At 30.2% G+C, this 19,117-nt stretch overlaps 1 protein-coding gene across 7 annotated transcripts; it reads left to right on the top strand.

Moving 5' to 3' along the window:
- The first annotated feature begins 4 nt into the window (after positions 1-4).
- Positions 5-18,101, top strand: Asap (ArfGAP domain of ASAP). Of its 7 annotated transcripts, none has more exons than XM_074135833.1 (19): positions 5-430; positions 521-593; positions 675-823; positions 915-1,169; positions 1,252-1,337; positions 1,523-1,682; positions 3,370-3,640; positions 5,223-5,456; positions 6,973-7,195; positions 7,286-7,466; positions 7,773-7,903; positions 8,414-8,573; positions 9,349-9,468; positions 9,596-9,803; positions 9,951-10,148; positions 10,287-10,355; positions 11,128-11,267; positions 11,967-12,014; positions 17,051-18,101. In XM_074135833.1, the coding sequence occupies exons 1-19, from the start codon at positions 305-307 to the stop codon at positions 17,279-17,281; spliced, it is 3,063 nt and encodes a 1,020-aa protein (XP_073991934.1). In that variant the 5' UTR covers positions 5-304; the 3' UTR covers positions 17,282-18,101. The 7 variants fall into 7 exon arrangements, with proteins under 7 accessions (XP_073991934.1, XP_073991932.1, XP_073991936.1 ...); XM_074135831.1 differs by having other exon boundaries at positions 1,523-1,697; XM_074135835.1 differs by having other exon boundaries at positions 6-430; positions 9,617-9,803.
- Positions 18,102-19,117: the final 1,016 nt, after the last annotated feature.

The following is a 19,117-nucleotide window of genomic DNA, read 5'->3' as shown; positions in this document are numbered from 1 at the left end:
CCACTATGTTACAAAATATACATAAATATGATTTCAGTTTTTTTTTTAATACTGTAGTTTTAACTATAAAAATGCAAAATATTCCAACTTGGCGGACAAAAAAATGTTTTAATTCCCTGCAAGATGATAAGAGATGAAAGAAATTGAGGAAGCACAGTAAACATTATGAGGACAAGATGGATGACAAGTGCAGTAGAGATAGTTTATCGTTTTGTTTATTTTTAATATATTTGGTAAATGTCATTTAATACTTCTCTTCGGTAGTGTCGGTTGGTAATTTGTTTCTGTATCTACCCCGTTCGCAATGCCTGGTCTTATCGGTGTGAATGAATTTGTTGAAGAAACCAGGGAGGATTATAATTCTCCAACAACTTCAACATTTGTATCTCGTATGCCACAATGCAGACAAACAATATCAAATTTAGAAGAGGTAAGGATTTTATGTTTTTAATAGATGATGCAAAATCATATACATCCGTATAAATATCCTTAATTGGTTAATAATGTTATAACTTATTAGACACTAGATTTTGACCGTGACGGTCTTTCAAAAATGAGGAAGGCAATAAAAGCCATTCATAATTCCGGAAATTGTAAGTAAAAATAATGTATAAAAGTATTTTGTTCGTTAATCTTTGATGTTCTTGTAATAAAAATTTTAATCGAATTACTAGCGCATGTGGATAACGAAATGTACTTCGCTCGGATACTTGAGAGACTGGGTGGAAACGCGCTGTCAAAAGACCAAGAACCAGACATAGCCGCTGCATTTCTTAAGTTTGCAGTAGTTACAAAAGAATTATCTGCATTGATGAAAACATTGGTATGAAGAGTAATCGATACTCTATAATATGTAGTCTGTTACACTTAAATTTTTTGTTTTTTACTTACAAAATATTTGTGATGGGATTTAGATGCAGAACGTAAACAATATAGTAATGTTCCCATTAGAAAGTTTACTGAAAGGTGATCTTCGCGGGGTTAAAGGAGACTTGAAAAGACCTTTTGATCGAGCATGGAAAGAATACGAAGCAAAGTATGCGAAGATTGAAAAAGAGAAAAAACAACAAGCCAAAGAAGCTGGATTAATTCGTTCAGAGGTGACATCTGCAGAGATCGCAGATGATATGGAAAAAGAAAGGAGACTGTTTCAGTTGCAAATGTGTGAGGTGCGTACACAATTTGTGTCGTATTGATGAAATTGTTATCAAATATTGAAGATGCCCAAGCAGTATTTGTCTTCTGTTTTAGTACTTAATAAAAGTGAACGAAATAAAAACCAAAAAGGGTATAGAACTTCTCCAGCATTTAGTTGAGTACTATCATGCACAAACCAAGTAAGCTTGTCTTTTTTTTTCATTTTAATTTATACTTATGAGTATTATTGTTACGTTTAATTTTAATGTAAGTTTAAGTATGATTAATCACCATGTAACGAGATTACATTTTTGTAGACGTTTCGTTTTACCTTAAAAGTACATATAAAATTTTTAGGCAAATAAATTGTTTCATTCGTTTTTAGTTATTTTCAAGATGGACTAAAAACAATAGAACATTTTGGGAGTTATGTGGCAGACTTGTCAGTAAAATTACAAAAAGTTCGACAGAAACAGGATGAAGAAAGGAGAAGATTAACAGAATTAAGAACACTTTTGAGGAGCTCTCCAGGAATGGAAAAGGAGGTACCATCAGCTGATGTACATATCCCTTTTTTAATTTTTATTTCGCTTATTTATATTCAGTTTTTTATTTTTTATTCAATCTAATTTTGTTATTGCATTATTAATATTATTTACCTTTATATTCTCTTCCCCCCTCTCTAACATCCACTGAGTTAGTTTTTGGTTTTTAATTTACAAATCTGTTTTGAGGTACCCTCAGTCCGAAATAATGTAATTTTATAAATTTCTGCGTATCGTCTCCTTTGTGTACATTTTACGTATGAATGAGTATCGTAACCAACACGTGAAATCGCATTCATTTCAAATTTGATATTTCGAATCGGTACTACCGTGAGACCCAGTGATAAGCTTTTGGACAAAATCAACCAACCAAACGTGCAGCTTCATTTAATCATTTTTCAGTTTTTGAGAATTTTCTAGGTTCAAAACGCTACGATTTTTACGCAGAAGTGGCTTAAATTTCCAAAAATGTTAGTGAGCGGCCTCATAATGATACCAATATCAATGAAATATTTAATGGATTTCCAAATTTAAAGAGAAAATTGAAAAAACAAAAATTTGTGAAATCCACTTTAAAGTAAATACAAAAAGTTTGTGGGTTTCAGCGATTTTTAGCACAAAATGTTTTAATGAAAATTTTCTCACATAAATTGGGGTGAGAAAGTCATGAATGTTTTTTTTTGACTTAATTGTATTTGTTTTTGATATTCTTGTGAGGACAACTTTTACGATTAGATATGATGTCACTTTTTCGGATTTAATAGTAAGTAAACGATTAAACCAATGTTAAAAACAAGATTTTTTCACCTTTTGCTAATATTAGTAATTTCTTTATTTGTTTTTCGTAATCGCTATAATTTTTTGTTTTTACATTTATTAAACTCCTCCTTGATACTCAGATTTTTTTTTTTGCTTTGCTTTTTTATTTTTTCGCTTTAATTATTTATGTGTACGAGTTACTTGGTTTCCCTATCAGATTTTCTTCATAGAAACAACGAAAAACTTCCTATTGTTTACTTTTATGATTAACGTAAACGTCAACGTTAAATGCTTACAATGTTTTTTAAAGTTTTGTAAAAATTCAAAATATTTATTTTATTAGCCGCTAGTTCTAAAATGAATATATCTCGTAAAGTAATTTGCAACATATTTACTTAGCATTCTGTTGTTGAAATTGAGATTATCTTATCATATTAATAATGTTTTTAGATAATACTGTTTAATTCAGGATAAGTATTGTGTTTTTCATACTATTTTCCTTAAGTTATTCATTAAATTTTTGTTTGGAAATAAAAATACTTCTACATAATATGGCCATAAATTTTCAAATATATATTTTTTTTAAATAGAAAACAGGAAAAATCGTTCAAGTTAAAAATTGTATGGACGATAATATAATATGATAATATATAATAATGACATATTATCATCGTCATTATTTAATGTTAGTCATTCCTGCTAAAATTCTAAATTATCTCTTAATTTTTCTGAAACCTCTCGTAGTTTTTACTGCGACCAATTCAGCTTAATACTTGAATTTTTTTTTAATCATTCAAAAAAAGAACCCTTCCCTATTTATAAATTCCTTGATTTATGCTTTTAAAATCATCATACTTGATTATCTGTTGATCATATTTCAATTCTGAATTCCTCTTTCTTGGTTTGGTAATCTCCAAAAAAATTTCAGATGGGACACACACCAGAAAAAGGTGCTGGTTATTCTTTACATCAGCTGCAAGGTGACAAAGGTGCTGGATTGACGAGAACTGGACATCTTTTAAAGAAATCAGAAGGTAAAATGAGGAGAGTATGGCAGAAAAGAAGATGTTGTGTACAGGCTGACGGATTTCTAGACATTTGTCATGGTGACGAGAGCAAACCACCGACCAGAGTTAATCTACTCACCTGTCAAATTAAATTAGTACCTGATGATAAGCGATGCTTTGACCTTATTTCTTGTAAGTGATTTGTTTTATATTATCAATTTATAAAAATGAAAGAGTTAAGTATTTTTCATGCGTAAAATATCTCGCTGTTTTTTCTCGGAAAAATATGATAGTAAAGTAAAGCGTATTTGTTATTTTGGGCATTACGTTGAATGTTTTCAATTCAGAAAGTGAGAGAAATCTTTGGAACATACATAATCTTGCGCCTCCACTACCGCCTTAGCAATCATTTTTTGATAAGCTATTGAGTGTGATAAGAAAGGTGACCTAACCGCTTGATACACCTCTGTTATTGAGGGAGCCTTTGCTGAAAGTGCCAAACATTCTGTCTATGGCACTTAAACTAACTTAACACTGGGTGAAAAGCACCCAAATTTGACAATTTTTGTCTCTTTTTCTATAAAAAATAAAATTTCTAAATTTTCTTTAAAATATAGGGAATATTCTCGTTTACAAGAGTAATTTTTTGCAACTCGTAGATTTAATAGATTACGAGAAAAAAAGTTGCCCAAAATGAATAAATATAACATTTTTACATTTTTTCTTGTTACTTTTTTTTTTAAAAACCTAGCGCTTAAACGTATGAACTGATGACTTGTCATTCGATTTGGAATTTCTTGTAAATTGTCTTTTTGGGTATCTTGTAGTGGAATTAGCCCTATTTATGTAAGGCCCCTCTAAAACTTCATTACTAATAACTCTGTAAATCTTAGCCTGATTTTGATCAAATTTGGTAGGAAGAAAGGATTAGGGGTTCCCTAAGTAACCTTTAAACGTCATTTTGTTCCTACTATGGAAAAGTATTGCAAACGAATGCACTTCATTCGAAAATTTAGGTAGAGTTTTGATTTTTGGAGGTCTCGATGCTACGCATCTTCAGAGAGGAAATTTGCCCCATGCAAGTGAGGCTTCCTCTTAAGACTATTATTACTAAACTCTTATATTACTGACCTACCTCAAGGTTTTAATAACTAAAATTTGAGCACAAGTGTAAGAGTTGATTAAACGACAAGAGGTATACAAGTCAGCTAGTATCCTACAATTCATTCATAGTTAAGTTCGTTATTTCAGCCATTTAAATACGATCGAAAAAGTTAGTTTTTTATTCAAATTTTATATAATTTAAGCAATTTTACTGCATTAAATTTTCATTAATAATGTTTGGAATTTATTAGATGTTACAGAATCTTAAGTTGGTCATTCATTCATTACAATTTCTTTGTTAAAATAGTGATGAAATGTTTAGTACCTCTCGTTAAAAAGTAATAAATAGGCCCTTTATTTTAAAACTATTCCAAATAATTTTTCTGATTTATTTTTATTATACCCTTTATTCTAAATAATCGTCACATTCAGCACACATTAAAATTGAAAAAGAGGAAGTTAGAGTTGTTCTATCATTGTTGTCCTTTAAATCACGATGTGCATAAAAATGCGCTAAGAACGCCTCATTGTTTGTACTTAATATAGATTCTCTATTTAGATGGATTCTATATTTTAATACACTTAATTAAATAGGAGTTAACTACGTTTCTTTATCAAAACATTTAATTTTTCCCCTTAGTATTCATTTATTTTCATTTGTTATGTGTAGACAATCGGACATACCATTTTCAAGCTGAAGATGAAAATGATCAGCGTGCTTGGATGTCTGTATTAGTGAACTGTAAAGAGGGTGCATTGCTCAGAGCGTTTGATGACGGAGGTAAATCTGTCGGAGGTGGTGCTACTACAAATCCAAGTCTTTTAGAATTACAACAAGCAATTATTAGACATGTTCAACGGTTACCATCTAATGATAGATGCTGCGATTGTAATTCACAGAACGGTCAGTACTGTCATTATTATTCAAAATCCTTTCTAATGTAAACATTTTTACTCCTTGTCTTACTACAATTAGCACGGTTTTCTTCAAAGTGTAGAATCTTTACTAAATCTAGTATGCTTTTCAGTTCATTGTAATAAAAAAACTCTTGAAAAAAGCGATACTCTTCAAAACCCCTCCTTAAAATAAATTTTCATAAAAAGAATTACAAGAAAAAAATATTTTATTAGAAGGCTTACGCTTACATTGCTGACTAAATGTTTATGTCCTGCTTTTATTTTCTGTTAATTATTAAAATTCTGGCAAATTACATTTTTACATTTGTGTTAATTAAAGAACTGCAATAAAAGTCTGCGATTTTGGATGTTTTACTTTCGTGAGTTAAAAAAGTAGACATGTAAATGCCTATTTATGGTAGATAAGACACTTCTAAACAAACCAGCTAATTTTGTGTGCGTGTTGTAGTGCTACAGCTTCTCTTTAAACACTAAGGTGAAAAGGAACCGTGGATAGCTCGATCTTGTTTTTCTTTACTTATAATTCCTTTCTGGAAATTTTTAAACCAATACTTTGTAATACGAATTGAAAAGCCCTCTCTATTTTACAACTCTCGAGCGGCAACTATTGGTGTTGATAAACAAAAAAAATCATCATCCTTACCTTAGAAATTGGACGACTTATATATATATTAAATATATATATATATATATGTATTTAATCAGCACTTACGAACAAGTCACTACCTAATTCTGACTGTTACATAGTAATTGTTAAGTAACCAGTATTAAGTTACCAGATTGTAATAACAACATTATTGTAAAAATAATCTGACCATTTACTGAAGGAAAGGAGAATACAGCCTTTGTTTACATCTCTTTGATTAGCAATTGTATAAATAATTTCGTTTGATAATTATTGATTCCAAGCGCTGTTTGATAACCATAATGAAGAATGATGGTACAAGTTAAGGAGAGGTTATATTGTCTATAAATTGATAAGCGGATGCCAAAATGGTAAAAGAAATTATGAGGGAGAGGATTGTTTATTTAAATTAAAATAGTTTTAATTGTTGCTTTGCTTTTTCCATTGTTTTTATTCATAATTTTTCAATATAAAGTTGACAAATACAGCATGTGTGAAATATAACTTGAGGTCAGTTCTATCAGACAATTAGTCATCAATTACGTATTGGTTTGTCATTATTTAATGCTTATTTACAATTCAGGTACTCTTAACTTAGATTAGAATTTTGGTTCTGATTGAACATCAGTTTCTTAACGCGTGCTAGAAAAATTTTAAAAAAATCTTTAAAACCTTTCTACAGTAAGCTAATAATTTGAAATTGATTTGGTTTCTGATAGAACATCTACGAAAAATTGAATTTTCCACATGCTTCGTACAATTCAAGGTTCTCTCATCAGAGTACTCCCTCTTACTAGTAATAAGATAAAGAACAAGTTTAAATTTTTATGTTTGTGTTATGAAGGATGTCATTAGAGTTTATTTATTTATTTTTTAGATACTACTTGGCTGTGCATTAATTTCGGTGTGGTTGTCTGTATTGAATGTTCTGGTATACACCGAGATTTGGGCGTTCACATCTCTAGAATACAGTCTTTGACTTTAGACCATATTGGAACGTCACAATTGTTACTAGCAAGAAACATGACCAATCAGGGTTTCAACGAAGTTATGGAGGCAACATTACACGCAAATAACAAACCAACACCTTCTAGTACAATGTATTCTTCTTCTTATCTTTTCTAATTCTGTTCCTCCTAAAGATATTGATTAATTCATTTTATGTTTTATTTTACTTTAAATGTTTTCAGGGAGGAACGTTATGAATTTATTCGAGCGAAATATGTAGAAAAGAAATATGCAATGCATTCTTATGCTGATGAGCATGAACTTCTAAGCGATTTAGAGCATGCTGTGAACAATAAGAATTTATATCATTTATTACAAGTTTTTGCAGAAGGCGTTGATTTAGGAGCATCTCTTCCCACCTCGGTATGATTGAAGAAAATGTTTTAATATGATTTTAGATTTAGTAGTAATCTGGCTAATTATATAGAAAATTCCATTTGTGATGTTTATGTGATCAATAAAGAGACAGAAAACTACAAATGATAAAACTTGGGACTTGTTTGGTAGTATTGGACTTGGATGCGTAATAAGAACAATTGGTTAACGAGGGAATGTTGTAGATAATTATAGATAGCATTGCTTATAAATTGACCGTTCAACTTCATAGTTTTAAATTCCGACATTTATCTTGAGAATAGCTTTAATTTATTTTATTTTTTTCAATTGTAGGATTGTGGAGAAACTGCTCTTCACTTAGCTGTGATAAGAGAAATGGGCAATTCATTACATTTGGTGGACTTCCTTATACAAAATATGCCTGCCGGAGCGATCGATAAACAGACAACAATTGTGGGAGACAAGTAAGTTTTTGGAATATAATTTAGAATCAATTACAGTTTGCTCTTGGAGATCTTCTTTCGCATTTAGTAACTTTTTTTAAAAAAAACTCTCCATGGTATTTTCTACTTGCCATCATCATGTCACCTACGAGTGAAAGTAAGCCTTCTGATACTGAGGAAATAAACAAATTAATATGCTTTTAACTTTATTACTTGGCAAACATATGTATAAAAAAGAAAGAAAAACTAGCTCCTTTTCACTCATTTCTAGGTTTTAAGGGAATGTCTAAAGTAAATTATTAGCACCTAATCCTAAGTAATGTATTACGATGGATTTCCACATTACCGAGAATTTCTCATCAATCTTATTTCTTCACCGAAAAACTTCTGGTCATAAAAATCTATCGTTTTATGAATTTTCTTTATATTGTTAGTTTTATTTTTAGTTCAGAAACTAAAGTTTTAAACCAACCTTGTCTAAACACATCATTAATCATGCAATAATCATGTTTTTTAAACTTAATTTTCCAGAGGTGGAGAAAGTGCCCTACACATGGCTGCATTACATGATAAAGTAGAGTGCATGAAATTACTTTTAAGATCGGGTGCGGATCCAATTTTACATAATGCTCAAGATAAAACTCCTCTTGATATCGCACAAGAGAGAGGTCATAGAGCTTGTGAAGAATTGGTAAGTTAGTAAGTGATATATAATGATTTATCTAGAACAGTGTACGCTCAAAACAACTTATTAAGAAAAGCAACTAGCATTATTAATATTATTTTAAAGTTATGAAGTGACAAACTTTCGAAAATCTGTGTAAATATTCTATTTATTATTGTTTTACTTAAAATTTGCTCACTTAAGGGAATAAAATACAAACAAAGATTTGGTAGAACGTAAGAATTTTCTGAACATACAGTAAATCACTTTACAACTCTACTTTAAACCTTAGCTTTAAGTATAATCAAATGTGACTCTCGTACTAATCAACTTCAACAGCTTTAATCTCTCTTGAACTCGATTTTTTTAATTAAAAGTTGATTAAGATAAAAATACTGTCTGAAGTAATATATAAAGTATTGATATACTTTAAATAAATTTTAAACATATCACTCATATTGCTAAAGTTGAATGTTAACAGAACTAAATGACAAACGCTCTCCCTGTGGGTTTCCTGTTTTGGCCTCCGGCTTTTATTTATTTATTTATTTTTTCTAATATTCAATAAATAAGTGAAATACTAACAAGTTTTTAACGGTTTTCGAGTATCAGGTTCAGTTTATCATTCAATAAAAATTCAATTTCTTCGACTACATTTAATTCAGAAATAAAAGTAAAAAGGTGACGACTTCATATTGCATTCTTCTTAAATTCGTTAGATTTGCAATAAAAAAGTGAGTCAAAAATAATCCTTACGATCAAAGAAAATAGGATTACTTAAAAACAAAAATTTTATGTTTAGATAAGGCATGCGTTACAAAGGCAAAAAACATTATTTGAAAATATAAATATAGACTGGAATCTCTCGCATGATGATGGATCGACTGATTTCTCCGACGATGATACCATCATTGAGGATAGAGTAAGTTGTAATTAGGTGTTGTACTATTTTGTATTATTTATTATTATTTTTCTCTGTACGTGTCGTGTTTTTTTTTTTAATTTTATATAGTATTGAAAAAAGAGTAGTTGTTTTTCTTTATGAGTAGCATTTGTTGGCAAATGTGCAGAATGGTTGCGTGACTCCTGAGAGAAAAGGTGCATCACGACCTCCAAGTTATGCGGAATCCCCAGTAAACATGAGATCTCGTTCTTCGACTTGTGATTCTCTTAAGTCTGGCAGCTTCAGGGTCACCCAACAGATGCCACCTCCACCTGTACCTCACTCTAAAAAACCTTCAAGTGCGCATCAACAAAGTATGTTGTGTTTTAATAATATTCACTTTTAGAGCAAATGAATATTCAAAGAAAATTGCATGATAAAAAAAAAAAGTCAATTACAATTAGAGATCATTATATTTTGAATATTTGTTGTGTGGGGTTATCAGATTTTAATTTTTGCAGACATGGGAACTCTAGGTAGCGTTAAAAAAAGAGCTGCACCGTTGCCACCTCCAACATCCGCAGCATCACAACAGTATAATTATTCAACACTACCTACTAGTCATTCTCGTAGCCCATCGGATCCTAATCCATCCTATCATACTCTTAATCATCATAAAAGATCTCCATCTACTGACTCAACTAGAGGCATTCATCTCGGTAATACTGATATTTCATATTTTCTAATTATAAATAAATTTAGCCTTTTTTCCAAATGATGTACATATACTCAAATATCTTAAAATCATTCAAAATAGTAGAACTTGAATTAATAATTCATTCCCATTCTCGTTTCAGCTGGTGCCAAGTTAGTAATACCTCCTGGGGAAATGCCAACCCTGAAATCAACAGGAATAGATAAGACAGGTGGGTGTTGATTTTACTTAATTTAAAAAGCCAATTGCACTGAGAAATTTTTTTCCCCTACAAATAAATTTATTCTGCTATCGGAAGATATTCTGAGTATTTTGGCCAAAATTGATGATAAGTCGGTGGCGAACCAATTTCAGCTCTCTAAATATGACAAATGATATATTGGGTTTTGAGGGGCGCTACGTGATAGATTAATTTTCTGACTACTAGTCAGACCATATCTGAATTGTTGGTAGGTCCAAGTGCTAAGAGACTATCTTTGGCCCAAGAATAAAAGAGGGTGTATGTACGAGAAAAAAAATCTGTGGGTGAGAACTGAGATTGCTAGGCTCCATTATTTGGCTCAGCTGCTCCGAAAGGAGTGGGAAAGAGAGTTGTCCGAGGCAAGCATGTGGAGGGCATCCCAAAAGGTGCACGCGAAGACGGCATTTGAGATGGATCAATAGTAAGGAGAAGGATTTGGGTCGGAAGGGTGTGCAATAATGGAGGCAAAAGTTGGGGAGATTTACAAAAGAAGGCCCAAGGTTCCTCTGTACCACCACAGAAATTAATGAAGAGAAAGAAGAAACTTAACTATCTTTAAATTCACACACTTATTTAGATTTACAGTTTTTATCTGAAGTCTAAGACGATTTTCTTTGAACCATGCCGTCTTCGATATTTTTATATTTATTTTAAGAGAAAGGACTGTTAGTAGAATAATTTTGCTTTAATAAATACATCTCAAATATGTTGCTGCTACTTAACAAATTATTTTCCATAAAAGGTACAATCATTCAAAGACCAAGAGGTCCACCTCCGCCTGCACCTTCTCCAAGACTTTCAAATGGACAATCGACTGAGAGCATCGCGTCGCTCACCTCCGATCATGCTGATTCATCTAATCCGGTACCACCACCTAGAAAGGTAGAATTTTTTTAAATTAGTTACTTTAACTGTAACAAAGAAGTAATTGAAGTTGAAACGAAACAAAAAATTTCCATTAAAAAAAAAAAAACGAATGTTTGAAATTGAAGCAAAAAGTTATTTTGGCAGCAAAATAGAAGTAGTAAAAAGAGAAGTTAATTGTAAAATATTAGCGTAATAATAGGCATATACAAGATTTTTATGTTTTTATCTTGTAAAATTAGTTCTAATTCATAATTTTTTTTCATTTTTTTGTTTGCATTCCTTGATTTGAACTTTTGCTTTTCATTTTCTAGAAGTACACTTTTTTGTTGTTGGTTTTCTTTTTTAGGAGTCTTTATTATTTTTATTGTGATTGTTCCTTTTCTTTTTTTTAAATAATTTCTGTTCGGAAATGTGTTATGCTTTGTTTTTGGTATGGATTAACCAACTAGGACTTATTAAGAAATAGTTATTCCTTTATAATTGGCATTTTAACCATTTGCACTTCCTGCTCGATTTCTCATTTCATTGTGTCTGAAGTAAAAGAATCAAACAATCTGTTTTATTATATTTTGTTTACTTTCATATATTTTTAATTGTTCCCTAAAAATATTATTAACGACGAAAACAAGTAGTTTACATTATGAGGCATCCTTCTCTTTTCTTTCATTTGTTCACTCAGTGGTGACAGTTATGATGAATAAATTTTGTTTACAGAAGAAATCTGAAGGCACAATGCTAGAAAGCTATCCTGAGGAAAACGAGGTAACACTCGATGTAATTGTTTATTGTCCTCGCTTGGAACTGTCTCTCTAACCTTTTTTTTTGTTACTATATTGTTTCACACACATATATAAACTGCGAGAAAAAAAATATATATATCTATATATACAATATATTCCACTATTTGCAAGAAGTAAAGCTCTAGGCTTGAAACTTTCACAACTTTCTTACATAAACCTAAATAAATACCTAAGATGTAAATGGAAGGGGATGTCCAAAAAAAAATGTTACCTTGGAGGGGGATGAGTTGTAAGACTGGGGAAGACTCTTAATTCACCAAATTGAATCTCATTTATGAACAACACAATAACAATAGCAAACAGTATATCTAGAAATTTGAATTCTCGTGACTAACAGTTCAAATTAGTCACTATTGTGTTACTGTACATCATTACATCATAACTAGCTATTCTTAATAAGTATTCTTAATAAAACTTTTTGAAGTAAATGTTATATGTATATATATCAACACAGTTTGAAGAAAGTGATTGGAGCTATTTTTGAGAAAATCTAAAAATACTGAAAAATCAAGGCATCAAAAGTCGCTCTTTTGATCAGCCGATTTTCTTCAAATTAAAAAAATTATTTCCACATTTGATCCTTTATAGAATTAAAGTGGCAAGATGGTTCAATATTTAAAAATGGCAGTTAATAGGCAAAACTCTCTTCTTGAAGTACAACTAATTGAATTTTCCTGGAAAAACGTTTCAAATAAAAGTTGTAGTTCTTTTTAATAATTATGGCATCAAGGTTTGAAGAAAATCTTTGAAACCGTTTTCAAAAAAATATTAATTTAAAAAAAAAACTCAAAATTGGTTATGTGATTTTTGAATCAAACCTTATTTTGGCTTAGTTTGGGAGCACCTAAATGAAATATCAAATTTCAACTTAGTGTAATTTTGTTTTTAAGTTCCGGTTGTTATTGGTTACATACACCGTATGCAACAATATAAGTTACATAGTTGCAAACAAATGTAACAAAATCAAACAAATTGATCTGTTATTTCTTATAAAAGCTCTTCAGAACTAGATTCGAAAATGTGTAAATGTTAGTAATTTACTTTTATTGTAACCTTATCTGTGCAGTTTACTTTTTTGGCATACTTGAAGCCACTATATACAGCATATTATAAACCAGATGTAAAGGAAATCATTGCCTTCATTTAGAATGAACAAATCTTGGGATTTATCGTAAATTATGTTTTATTGAAGTAGGGCGTCAATGCGTGAATATAATGTAGTATTGAGTAAATTTTCTGTTTACGATGAAAATTTATGAGGAAGTTCAATACCGTATTTTCTCGAACATTCTAGAAAATCTCTCGTACTAGATGATTTCATTGAATTAAACCTTCATAATAAACTATGTTTTCCAAAAAGTGTTCTTTTTTATTTACTACTTCGGTTAATATAAATAAATTGTGAAGTTTCAAGTCTTGGTATCTTCTGAGTGATGCATTTTTTTTGGCTCGTAGTTTATTCCATACATTTTTGTTACCATTGGTCTGATTATTACAAATTATTTGTATTAGTGCATGTGGAAAACCGCATCCACTTGTACTTATTGTTTTTATATTTTCGTTTTTCTTTTCTGCTTTATTTTTTTAATTTTAACCTATTGTTTTATCATAATACTTACTATGTTGTTATTAAAGCATGATTTACAATGCTTTATTATAAAACATTTTTTTTTTTTCTGATAAATTAAAAATAACAAATTAGCCCACTTTAAATTGCTAAGTTTATACTTATGAGAACGGAGCAGCTGATTTCAACGTACAATTCTAATCTTAACTCCTTAAATTTCTTTCTAGTATTATTAAATTATTTTTACTAATAGAAATTCTCTCAGTTGCCAAATTATAAGATGTTACAGTTACGGTATTCTACTTTTTTAGTCATTCTGGTGTATTGGGATAAATCTTTCTTCGTCTACTTTCATCTCATTAAAGAACTGTTGTTGTTCATCATTACTTTAGTTTCTAAGATTTATTGTATAAATTTATTACTTTCTTGTTCTTTTTCCTAATTCAGAAATAATTTTCTATTTGAATGAATTCTTTATCTTTCGAATTTAAAATGTGTTAATATTTGCCAGTTCTATTTGTTTTCTTTTCGTTTATATTCTGCGCCAGCCGGTCCCGATTTGGTCAGGTAAAAAATGCGATTAATATGAAAAGCGGGCAGCTTGCTTTCATTTTGTTTTTATCTTATGATATTTTATGTAGACAGACTACTGGTTAGTAGCCAATTAAGAATACTTTGAACGTTGTCACTTTTAAGAATTAATTTTCGTGGTTAACTTGAAAAAACAAGGTATTCAAGTATTTCATACAAATTCTTTTCTTTCGGAAAACTAATAGTATTATATTAATATATAATTCATATAAGTTAAAGTTAAATTCATAAAATTATTCCTAGATCAAATTTCTCTTTTAGCTCGATAACGAACCATGTCAGACAGTGAACTGTAGATTTTAGAGACTGCTAAGAAGAGAAGCTAGTTGGGCTTAAACCCATGAACCCTGATGGGAATCAAGTGCACTTATTTACTTAGCGAATTATTTCTCTTCTGAAAACATTATTATTTTTTAGTTTTTTGGTTTTTGTACATCTTTGCATTAATACATATCAATGTTACAACTTTTAGATGAGCATGTAAGTGTTGTAGCATTTTAACTTTAAAGTTCTTTTTTTCTTGTTTAATTGATAAAATTCGTCAGATTTCAATTAAAAAATAAAACAGTAATATTTTTCTTTTAGTAAAATACTTAGGCATTTTGGAATTTTCTTAAAGGAAGTTCTAGTAAAAAATGTTTGGAATTTATGGGAGGTTTTCCCATTCTTCTTATGATTTTTCTAATTTAAGGCGCGTCAGTAGTGCCCGGAGCTTTTAACAGTGCAATGCCAGTGTCCGGACAGTGATCTCTCGTTACTGTCAACACTGTTCATCACTGTACAGCAAACGAGCTGTAAGAAACTCTTAGGAAGACAAAATCTATAGGCTATCTGGATTCATTCCCAAAATATCCGCGTAGTACGCTAACCAATGTGCTAATTCTTTTCTCATTTTTATTGTAATTTATTATAATTATAATTTGTTTTTCACTATTTAACTCAACAAATATAAAAGACTGTTCTGTAATCACTTTTTTGATAAATCCGATTTAATAATTTTTTAATATTTTTATCCAAAGTTACTTTTTTGAGAAAATGGCTATAAGAGGATAGTGTTCAGAATAAAGGTACTTCGTTAGATCATACATCATGAGGCAGACTCACTTCGTATATTGCTTTAACCATCTTGAAAAGATTTTCAAAATTTAGAACATATCCAAACGTCTTTAGAAGGATGAACTTCTAATCGAAGTAATAATTACTCTTAATAATTTGCTTTTTTAAATTGCTAACGTTAAAAGAAAGAAACAGATATTTACCAAATAGTTACCCAGATAACTACTTCTTCATTTCGCTTTTTAATTAAAACAACTAAGCAATTCAAAATAGGATTTGTGTTTTCCATTAACTTTATTCATTTAAAATTCATTTCATGTCTTTGATGAAAATTTGAATGTGTGAGAAATGCTTTTGATTTTGCAGAAAGAAAAATCTGGTGCAAACTCACACCCTTTCACTTACCACAGTTTGCGTATTGATTTTATTTTTGAAAATTATAAAACGTAATTGAGCTCAGAATTATAGCCATGAGTGTTGCTTAAAGAATTTCTCCTGGAATTATTCCATTTCCTACGAATTATTCACTCTTCCAGAAACCAGAAAGTTGGTTATATTTACCTTTATAATTACCTGCAAGAAAGTTTAAGTACTATAAAACGTATTTTCTTTTAAAAGCTCAAAATCTTAAGCGAGCTGGATTACAGTACTTATATGACTAAGAGACTAGTTGGATAACTTGTTGCAGCTTCCCTAATATCCTCTACCAGACATCTTCTCCATCTCATATTCTCAACAGCGCGGTATTCCTCTCTTTCTACACAATGATCGCCTCCTCCATTGTTTGATCCACATCACCCATCCCGAGAAAGCATCCGCTGCGTCTATTCCACTTCTCAACTTGTTTTGTTTCAGAGATTCGTGTGAAACATTCTCTCTCTGGTTCGAATCACAGAGGGAAATCTGACCTGTCTCAGTTCACATTGTTAATGAATTTGTTTCTAAATTAAAAATATAACGATTTTTGTGGTTAAATAATTGTATTTTTAATTGGAAAAAAAGTGTTGAAATTTAGAAAATACTTTTTCAACGTTAATTTTTGACAGTTATTGCTACTTACTACTTTGCTACAAAGCTATGAGCAGCATTAACAAAATCTACATGTTCTTGACAATTTTTTTTTTCTCTGCTATTATTTCATTCTTTAACTGTGTGAATTCAGACTGCACAGTTTGCCCACGTACACATCATTCTTAAAGTAGCCTCAAGAGGTAAACATGAAAAATGTTTTTCATTCACATTAGATGTTTTACTGTAATCTAATCATTTTTGCAGCCTTACCGGCATTTGATATGTTGAGACTCAGGTTCATTAGAATTAGTTCACAGGTTTATTGCGACATAATTTATAGATTCTCTAGTTTAGACACATTCTTTGTACTGCTATAAAGAAATAGAGGTTTCATTTACTTCTGGAATTCTTTTAAAGTTGGTTTATTTGTGAAATGGTTAGGCATAATAATGCCATTTTAGTATGCTGAAAATAAACTGAATATTCTTTCAAAATTTATAAAATTAAGTATGAAGTTTTTTCGCCAATTCTGATAACACATATATATATATAACTATATTTAATTTTCGTTTGTTAAGAAGTTTTGGAATGCTGTTTATTTAGTTGTTAGATTCTAGATAAGATATACTCGTTTAGAATTAGAATATGTTTGTATGTTTAATCTTAATGTTAATTTTAGGATAAAAATCCCATTCAGATTAGCCTTTTTTCTAGTCATTCTTAATTATTTACCTTTTCCTTATTAGTATTCACGTTAATCGCATTTGTTACAGCCATATTTTTACTGCCCTTTGGAAGAGAAACCTATTTCAAGGCCAAGATGTCGTGCTTTGTATGATTGCCGTGCTGACAATGAAGATGAACTCTCATTTCGTGAAGGTGATATCATCATTGTCACAAAATCATCAACAGACGATGAGAATTGGGTAGAAGGCGCACTTGAACGCGATCCAACAGTTAAGGGAGTCTTTCCAATATCTTTTGTTCACATGCTACCAGATTAACACAATCAATCGTATCCACTAGCTTATTATCATTTATGTACAAATTCTTTTTAAGTCAAACATTAATCCTAGCACTTTACATAGTTTATATGTATAATGAGAGTTATATACATAACTAAAAGAACATAGTAGTAGAGGTGGGCTTATCTTTTCAATTAAAAAAAGTAACCTACTCTTCAAGTCGTAAGTTTATTAATTAATAAAAACATGAACTTAAAGTAGGTACTAGAATAATTAAATCAAATAGTAGGCGGGTTACTCTAAATTTCAGTCACCTGAAGTAATATAAAAGTATTTAAAATTAAATAGATTAATTTACGATTAGAAGTAAAACAAATCTAGGGGGAACCCTTGTACCAGTTCTATAGAACTAAACGTAATAAGGCTTTGCACTTAATTCGATGTACTTATTCGACTTATATATAAATAATTGTTTAAAAAAATAATTCTAGTTTGAATGCAAACAACATATTTCTCAAACTGTGGACTTAGACATAGGTAAAGAAAGTTTAGTGATTCTTATTTTGGTCAGAGCATTTGGTTGGTTCCGTCCATATTTCTAAAAAAAGAAAACATACATATATCCACTCAAGACTGCTATAACCTGATATTATTTGCGTTTAAGCAGAATAGAAGAACTCGTAATTGTATAAATAACATGAGAAACATGTTTTGTCACGTGAAAACTATAAAATACGTAACCCTTTTTTAATATATTAAGTTAAATCAGTAAAAATGTTAGAAGGAATGCGTCAACTGTTTAAGCTCACCTCTAAAATTTTTAAATTATGTATCATTGTTTATTTAGTGTTTTTTTTTTTTTTTTTAAAAAAAAAATACTGAGAGACATCAGTATCGATATTCCTTTCTGAAAAAAAAACATTACGTAAGTGCTTAAGTTACAACACAGAAATTGAAAAGTTACCTCCTTATTTGATTATAGACAAATAAGTCTACTTTTTGTAATTTTGTTTCTTTTAAATGGACGTAAACAAGATAGCGATAGCTAAACTCAGTCATTAAAGGAACACCAATAATATTAATAACATGGCTTTTCTAAACTTTTATTTTTATATGACATATTTAATTTGAAACTTATTTTTTTAATTTTGAGTAAACCTTTCTAATTTAATTTTTAATTTCTGAATAAGGAAACAAACTCCTACAAATTATAGGTATTCTTGTAACAATCATACTACAAAATGTAAGAATTATACATTAATTACGAAGTGAATACTTCTAAATGTAATTTTTATTTATTTATCTCTTGTATTATAAATACGAGTTCCATAAACAAGTAAATACTGGAGTATTCGGTTATATTCGGTTATTGATTAGCATCGCTTTTTAGTAGGCTGACATTTCAGTAAAATATGTAAGCCTAGTTAGAGCTTTTCTACTTCAGGTAGCTCTTTCTTGGTTTTAAGGTGTTTATTTCTTTTGCTCTTCTTATATGCTCAACGCTACCTTTCGCCTAGGAACATCGATTCACCAACAAAACTGCGTTCGACTTATTTCTGTCAAGAACTGATATTCTTTATTCTCTTAATTAATAAATGAATTTAGCATCAGCTCACAATACAAAGTAGCTAAATTCTTTGTTCTCGATCGTAAGGCCGATAGTTTGACTATTCTGGAGTTAACATCCCACGTCTTACGATCTCCTAAGCAAAAAGCAAAAATAAATATTGCATTTAGCTTGATTAAAAAAAAAAAAAAAAAATGCTTTTGCCTGCATAAATAAATAACGAAACCTCAATCCTTGGAGTAGGATCATACACCTTGGCGTCAATCCCTTTTTCTGTTCCAGAGACATCCGAGTACGCCTGAAAATGG

This window comes from Rhodnius prolixus, unplaced genomic scaffold (genome assembly GCF_049639745.1).
Source record: "Rhodnius prolixus isolate KJV_2025 unplaced genomic scaffold, Rpr scaffold_5, whole genome shotgun sequence".
In the NCBI taxonomy this organism is placed as follows: Eukaryota; Metazoa; Arthropoda; class Insecta; order Hemiptera; family Reduviidae; genus Rhodnius; species Rhodnius prolixus.
The sequence above is the reverse complement of the archived record's forward strand: the minus strand, read 5'-3'. Positions and strand labels throughout refer to the sequence as shown.